The following is a 7,891-nucleotide window of genomic DNA, read 5'->3' as shown; positions in this document are numbered from 1 at the left end:
GGACTAGGACAATTCTCTGAAACATGTCCCTCAGCTCCACATCTTCTACAGACGAAAGGACCGTTTGAAACAGCATTTACCTGATACATCCCTCCTTTTGAAGCTCCTCCCAACTCATATTTATCAAATCTCGCAGTGAGAGCTTCAAGTGCAGCTACAGAAGGAGATTCAGCACTCCTCCTTTGATTCCCTCTGGAATTCCCATACTCAGCTTTATGGGTGGCTAAGTCATCAATGATCTTCCACCCCTTAGTCTCTCTCATATTCTCAGCAAATCGCCCACTAGCTGCAGCATCCAAGATAGCCCTCTGATCGTCATACAGCCCGTTATAGAACTGATTGCATACACTCCACTTTTTGAAACCATGGTGCGGAATGGTTTGCACCAACTTCTTGAAACGGACCCATGCCTCATGAAAGTTCTCATCAGGGCCCTGTTTAAAGCTCGTGATCTGAGCTCTAATGTCATTTGTCTTCGAGGCAGAGAAGTACTTCTTGTAAAACGCCAAAGCCAGCGAATTCCAGTCAGTTATCCCATGAGCAGCCCGATCCAGATCCCTGTACCACTCCCTTGCAGCATCGCGGAGTGAGAAAATAAACATGGTTTCTTTTATCTGATCCGGGGTCACGCCAGTTGGTGGGGGTATGGAACAACAATAATCGATAAAGGTCTCCATGTGCTTAGCTGCATCTTCATTTGCAGCTCCCCCAAATTGGTTTCTCTCAACCAAATTGATATAGGACGGCTTTGACTCGAATTTTCTTGCCTCCCCCGGTAATACAAATCCCTTATAGAGATTCGCAGCTGTCGGCTCAGAGTGACTGGCAATGGTTGCTTCTTCAGCCATGTCTGGAGATGTGACAGTCTCAACTGATGAAGTAGAAACTGGAGAGCAAGGTGGATCCTCCTCGAACAACTCGTTCTCGTAAAAGCTAGAATGAGAACCAGACTCTTCCTCTGACTGTTGGTCTTGAAATAATCTCCTCTTTGCGCGCAAGATTCTCTCAATCTCAGGATTGAATGGGAGTAATTCACCACCCTGTGACCTGTGCATAAGAAGAAACTACAAATAGAATATAAGAATAGTTTAAGGAACGGATGCCCCTTAAACTAAAAGAAAGACTAAAGATAAAACAACTAATAATTTGAACAATTGCCTCCCCGGCAACGGCGCCAAAATTTGACACGGCTATCGTGTACCCTGTCAAAGATAAAACCTAACGGTCTCAACTAAAATGTAGTAGAGGCAGTCGAGTATCGAATCCACAGGGAGGCGATGCAATTATCAGTTGCCCTATTCTAATCTTAAGGTAACAAATGGGGGTTGTTGAATTGGTTGCTAAACTACGAGGGTTGAAGGAAGAGAAATAAAGTAAAGAGCAGTAAAAGCAAGGAAATAAGATTAAACTATCAAGAGAGAAAGGACATGTCGGGAATTCGGTTCACTACGGTAGTCCAGTGACTCAGCTGTAAATGATTCAGACGAATTATATGCGAGACGGATGTTGAAAGGTCCTTTCGGTCCACTTTCTATCCTAAAATACCACTAACTTAACTTTCATCCTCATTAGGGTAGTCTACTGTTCATAGCAGGCCCATTTAGTCCAATCTTTCGATCCAGGATTAATTTTAACCAGATTAAAGGGTGACAAAGAAGCGTGCACTCAACTAAGTCGAATAAATACAATTAAATTGCTATGGTGACAGGGTCTCACAATTAATTCATCTAATTTATCTACTACATCGTCACATTTCTACCGTAGATCCCCTAATCCCAACATGAAAGGGGTTTAGCTACTCATGTCGCTAATTAAACTAACAGCAATTAATTTTCCAGCAGTAAACATTATGAAATAAACAATAAATTGCATAAAAGAGAAATTAGGGCAAAAGAAATAATGAGACAAACAAAGAATTAAAGCAAACAAAAGGTTAATTATTATTAAGGGAAGAGAAGGAATTACAATCAATGCGAATCCGGCGTAAAGAACAATCGAATCCGAGCAATAATAATCCCAAAATAAGGTTACAGTGAATGATGAAAGAGTACGTAACAAAGTTCTCAGTAGCAAAGTTTATAAAAATGAAAGATAGCTCAAATTAACCTAGTAAAGCGTGCTTAAGTAGCAAAATAATTAAGTTTAGCGAAATAAACACTCACGCGGCTGATTAAAGCCCATAACCATCAAAACCACTCGATCGAGTGGATTAAAACCACTCGATCGACCAAATCCTCAGCCAAATCTACTCGATCGACCAGAAAGTTACTCGATCGAGTAGTTGGTCTTTCTGCAAGTTAAGGATCGAGTACAAAGTGCTCGATCGACCACTTATGGGACGTAGAAACCACTCGATCGAGTGGTAAAACAGCTCGATCGAGTACTTTGACTTCATTTCAGCTCAAGTCCTCGCCTAAATGCCTCGTAATGCGTGCCACGACGCTTCCAAATGTAGTATCTCACTCGGGAACAATCCCGTCTCCTCTAAATGTATGTAAAAAGGACGAAAAAGGGTACGATTCCACTACTTTCGCGTTCATTTCTACAAAATAGACAAAACGAACCAAAGTAGCCAATTCGGGGCAAAATACTATAAAAACAGTATAAAAATGCATAGAAATACGTGCTGAAATAGGCTAAAAAGACTATACATTAGGCACGTATCAAATCTCCCCAAACCAAACCTTTACTCTCGCCCTCGAGTAAACTCAAAACTATACACAACCTAATGGAACGGAAATGATAACTCAGAGCTAGCTTAACTTGTCTACTTGAACCAATTTAATGCAACAAAAACTAACAGTTAAAGCTAAGCAGTCAATACGCAAACGAATTGTAAGTTGTTCAGAAATATAGCCAACCTATCGACCTTGCAAGACCAACAAAATCACACTTCATCCTCATTTCATCCTCTATTTATTATTATACTCGTTTCGTTCTTCCATAGGAAGCGGTTTCTTTGAAAGAATTCGGTAGCAATGATTGGTAACATGATTTACTAATTCACCTACATAAGCTTACAACAATTATTGCGATTATTATACAACTTAACATCCATACATATTTAAAAAGGGGTTTTCATGTTGCAAACTCATATTACGAGTTTAAAAGGGAGTCAAATTTTATCAAGAGAGTCTTGATTTCGAAAGTGACACCTTCGTCATGATGATGACATATTAATTTTAATTACTCAAGAGTAATTTAAATGTTTGCGAAAAGAGTTTTCAAAAACACAAAGAATACTCCAATATGATACCGTCAAATGGCTCACTTTGAGAAAGGCCAAATCAATTGTTTATGCGCTAAAGAGTTTAGGCATATGATAACAATTGAACGGTTAGGTAGTCCAATTTCGCAAGAAGTTGAGATTTTGCCACATGTTGCACTCACTTTATAGTAATTCACTGTTACTAAGTGTATAAAATATCACGAATGACATGAAGAGAGGTCTTCATGAGATTCATTTTTGCTTGATTGAAGCAAAGAGGAATGTGAAAGTGAGTGGGAGTTAAGAAGAATCAACCCTAGATGTATGCGATAAAACAAAGTTAAAAGAGACATCTACTCAATGGATAGGCTAGTTCCACTATCATGGTATGAGATACCAAGTACGGGTCATTTCTTTGTAAAGAAGTTTACATGAATTGATAAAACGTAAGACATCTAGCATAGGACATTTTTGTATCGAAATGGTGCTAGATTAGCAATGATTTCGATGGGGACAAATGTACCTAAATTTGGTTTTAAAAGAATGTAATCATCTATGTTTATACATAGAAGGCATCACTTATGTGATTTAAAACAAAATGTTTTACCTACTCCTATGATAACTTGGTGGTTGGTTTAGACCACTTAAGTTAGAGGAATTTTACATTCTTCACGAAAACTAAATGTTATACTATCTTGTAGATTTTAAAGTCTCTAATCTGGTGAACCCAATTGATCAAACCTCAAGTAAATTCGTTTAAACGAATAAACGATAAGCACATCGAACAACCATTTGATTGAGAATCTTATGGTGTGTGTGCATAAATTATGTTTTCTTTTGCAGAAAAGAAACACAATAGTGAGGTGATTGACCATATACATACGGATGTGTAAGGCCGATAGTTGGTTATATATATATATATATACTTCGTTACTTTTACCGTAATGTTAAGTAGATATGAAAACCTCATATCTATTTAATAAGACATAAAAGTAATTTTTTGAAACGTGGAATATTTTTCTAAAATGAAGTAGTAAACCAAAAGCACGTCAAGATCAAGATGTTGATCGGAAGTTTCAAAGTAATGACCTTGAAGATCAAATGGGTAATATCAAGTAATGATCTTGATAATCACTAAGAAGATTGTGAACCAGTTCACATAATACCTTCTCCTTGGGACACCATAGAGTATGGTGTAGTCAAGTATATAAACCGAACTTTATGAGATATAGTTTGAGGTTTTTCGCAATTTTGTAAGCTATTTTCTCACTAAAAGTTTAAAACCCGACTATAATAGCCTAAATGACTTCATATGAGATATGGATAGGGAGAGTCCTTAACTTGTCTTTTATACATTTGGGATCATAAATGTTTATGTTCAGAACCAATTTGTGTATTTGTGAGGGTTATCCAAAATTGAACCACTTGGTTTTTACTCCTCCAAAACGAGAACAAAGAGTTTGTGGCTCATAATACTGTCTTTCCAGAAAGATTTTCATTTTCTGGAAGACAGAGTGGGAGAAATTTTGAACTTGCGAAAGTCCAAGACCCACAAACTGAGTACAATGCAAGAAGATGTTCTTTATTGAGGCTCAGTGGTGAGTACAATGCAAGAAGACGTTCTTTATTGTGGCTCAGTGGTTATAAGGAGATAATTTTGCGATAATATTGCGTTACTTTAGTGACGAATCTTAAACCCTCATCAAAGGCTTTTCTATAGTATGAACTCTATGTGATGGCGTGTCACCATGCAATTCGAATTGATCTCCTTGCACACGATGCGATAAGGAAGGAAACACGAGATGTTTTCGAGACTTGATTTAAGGTGAATACTTTGGTTGGTTACCTTGATCTTGTCGTAAAAGTTACATAAGATGTTTAAAATTTGGGCTTGTTATAGAGAGTTTGTGACAACACAAATGCCTTTATCAATTCGTATGGTCTTAGCAATATAGCCTCTCATGAGGAAGAGTTTAGGCAAAAGGATAACGAAACTTTCTCCATGGGAGAAGTTTTGTTGATCTTGTCAATGCTAAGAAGCATGGTATGCTTGAAAGATCCCTTTTGTGATCTATAAACGTCAAAGAGTTGGAACTTTGGGTTCAATCATGTAGTCTATCAAAATGGTATTACTCGAGTGTCGAGGTACCATGATGATACATGGAGTTTAGTGGGAGCTAAAGTGAGTTTCTTAGTCTAAAATATGTGTTTGACATATTATTGACTAGAAATATAGCTAAGGTGATGTTTCTTAGTCTAAATATGTGTTTGACATATTAGTGACTTGAAATATTCTCGGGTGAATATTTGAGAGTAGCATGGCGCATCATAAATATCCGGATCTAATGAGATAGATCTCCATGGATATTAGCATTATAGTCAAGAGACTTATGTGATAAGATTCTTGACTCGTTCAAGTTGTTGAACAATTAATATGATCTCTTGTGCTTTCGCTGCAGGATCTATTAAATATGCTAAAAGCTTCTCTCGTTGGGATTTATCATATTGAGAATATGATAAGTAATTACCTATCATTTCCTAGTGAGGGTCACTAGATGATTATCAAGAGCATCCTTGAGTACTTGAGACGCACTGAGGATTTTTTGGTGAAATGTAAGAATTATATTATGAATCAAAAGAGATATACAAGGATTATCTTCCAAAGAACAAGCATGAGAAAAGCTAGATTACATTCATGTTACCATACAACCCCATTTTCTCAACCAAATTCTATCCTGAACACATATGGAATTGCCTATCTTACTCAGAATTCTTGTCTTAGCTTCAGCGATTATTCTTTCAGCCAGCTTGATGGGAGGAGTGACAACTGCATTCACCCTTGCACTATTCCTTTCCAACCAGACATGATAATGACAGGAAGTCCAGAGCTGGCAGTGCACCTGTTCCTTCAGACCCTTTATGCTATTGCCAGTGATTGCCAAGCCTGCCATAGTAACATCAATACGAAAGCCACACCACTTTTTAACTTCCTGCAAGACTCTTTGACTGTACTCACACTGGAAGAAGAGATGTTCTTGATTTTCAACTGAACTCTCACAGATACAACAGAGTTGTTCCTGACAGTAACCAAAAGATGCAAGTTTAGCTCGAGTATTAAGACCATTGTTCATGGATATCCAAGTGATAAAGGAGTGTTTAGGGACATTCCATGTGTTCCAAACAGCAGGTGCCCAATTCTGAGGAGCAGCTCTATGTCTTAGCCATTCATAGCAGTTCCTGATAGTGAAGCCATGACTCTCAGGAGCCCATTGATCCTCTACATAAGCATCCTTGACCAGTTCTTTAACTTTGCAGACATTTTTCCAAGACCAAGCTACATCAGCAGGAGGAAGATAGTCATGCCAATTCCTTCCCTTGATATGAACCTGGTTTACCCATCTAATCCAAAGCCTATCAGCTTTACAGTACAACCAGTCTACTAACTTTGCAACAGAAGCACTGAGGATTTACTCTTGTAGTTTGAAGGAATTTATGAATTTCGTGTAAAAGGGTCACACGATAACATTCCTATGCTTATAAGATGTTATGGGCCACGTTAAGGAATGGTTAGCATGTAAGAGTGCTATGTGCATAAAATATGTATCAGAAGTTATACATATATGTATAAGAAGTTATACATGTTTAAAGCAAACATGTATGAGGAGTCATACATAAAAGATGTCATATGAAGGATGTGTATGTATAAGTGTTATACGTACAAATCATGAACGAAAGCTAAGTAAATTACAACATCCGATGTTGTAAAAGAGATAGTTGATAACCGGAATTTAATGGGACTAGAATAGTTCTGTTAGCCGAATATCGTATCCCAAGAGACTGTGAAAACAGTGGGAGTGTTTGATTGGATTAGAACCAGAGTCTAAAAACTTTTTTAGACATGTACTTAGTAAGACTCTATGTGATGAAAAGATTACATAGAACAAAGGAAAATAGCAATGAAAATTAGAGTGATGCAACTGTTGCTAATCCTCTAACCAAAGCCGTTGGCATAAGGAAGACATGATGGTTATGTCATCTCAATGTGATTGAGCAGTATACCTTAATTGCTGAAGATCGTTATGTAAATATTGGATAGAGTATTGATATTTACATAAGTGATGATCGCATTCATTGTTAGAGTTTCTTTAAGAACTCAATTATTCAGTTTGACTGAAAACAAGAATACCTTGTTTATCTGAATAAGTTGTGGAGACAATGTTGAACAATATTCAAGTGAATAAGATGAACATTGTATTATGTCCCTCATAACTTAATAAGGTGACGTCTCGGGGTGACTAGATTGTGAGTCGATTGATGGTTGTTCAACACCATAAGGTCATATATGATGACTGGTCGATTACATAGGCAGAGTGTGTGACACTTTGTCGGACAATGACCACTTAGAGAGTTCCTAAGTTCTATTATAGACGCCTGGTCGTGGCGGGGATCTCTAAGATGTTCTAATGAGTCGATTCTTTTGAGTGGAGACTATTATCTGAGCAAGTGCAGTTTTCGAGTGACTTTTGTTTTTGTCCTAGGTCGTGCCGTGAAAGGAGGCCAAAAGGGCATTTACTAGGACATGGTGAGCTGTATTGTGCAATAGGATAGATAGGGCATACATGAATTGTCCACCCACGTTGGGTAACTATATCTCAAGGCCACTCGAGGAGTTAATGACTACAA

At 37.7% G+C, this 7,891-nt stretch overlaps 1 protein-coding gene and 1 non-coding gene across 2 annotated transcripts; one reads left to right on the top strand and one right to left on the bottom strand.

Moving 5' to 3' along the window:
• The first annotated feature begins 360 nt into the window (after nt 1-360).
• LOC141616163 (small nucleolar RNA R71) lies at nt 361-467 on the top strand. Its single transcript, XR_012530529.1, has one exon. It is a non-coding gene; the product is annotated as a small nucleolar RNA R71 (small nucleolar RNA).
• A 5,434-nt stretch (nt 468-5,901) lies between these two features.
• Nucleotides 5,902-6,734, bottom strand: LOC141613780 (uncharacterized). Its single transcript, XM_074432523.1, has 2 exons — nt 6,727-6,734; nt 5,902-6,607 (listed from the first exon to the last, which is right to left on the bottom strand). The coding sequence occupies exons 1-2, from the start codon at nt 6,732-6,734 to the stop codon at nt 5,902-5,904; spliced, it is 714 nt and encodes a 237-aa protein (XP_074288624.1).
• Between the last annotated feature and the right edge of the window lie 1,157 nt (nt 6,735-7,891).

This window comes from Silene latifolia, chromosome 11 (genome assembly GCF_048544455.1).
Source record: "Silene latifolia isolate original U9 population chromosome 11, ASM4854445v1, whole genome shotgun sequence".
NCBI lineage: Eukaryota > Viridiplantae > Streptophyta > Magnoliopsida > Caryophyllales > Caryophyllaceae > Silene > Silene latifolia.
The sequence above is the reverse complement of the archived record's forward strand: the minus strand, read 5'-3'. Positions and strand labels throughout refer to the sequence as shown.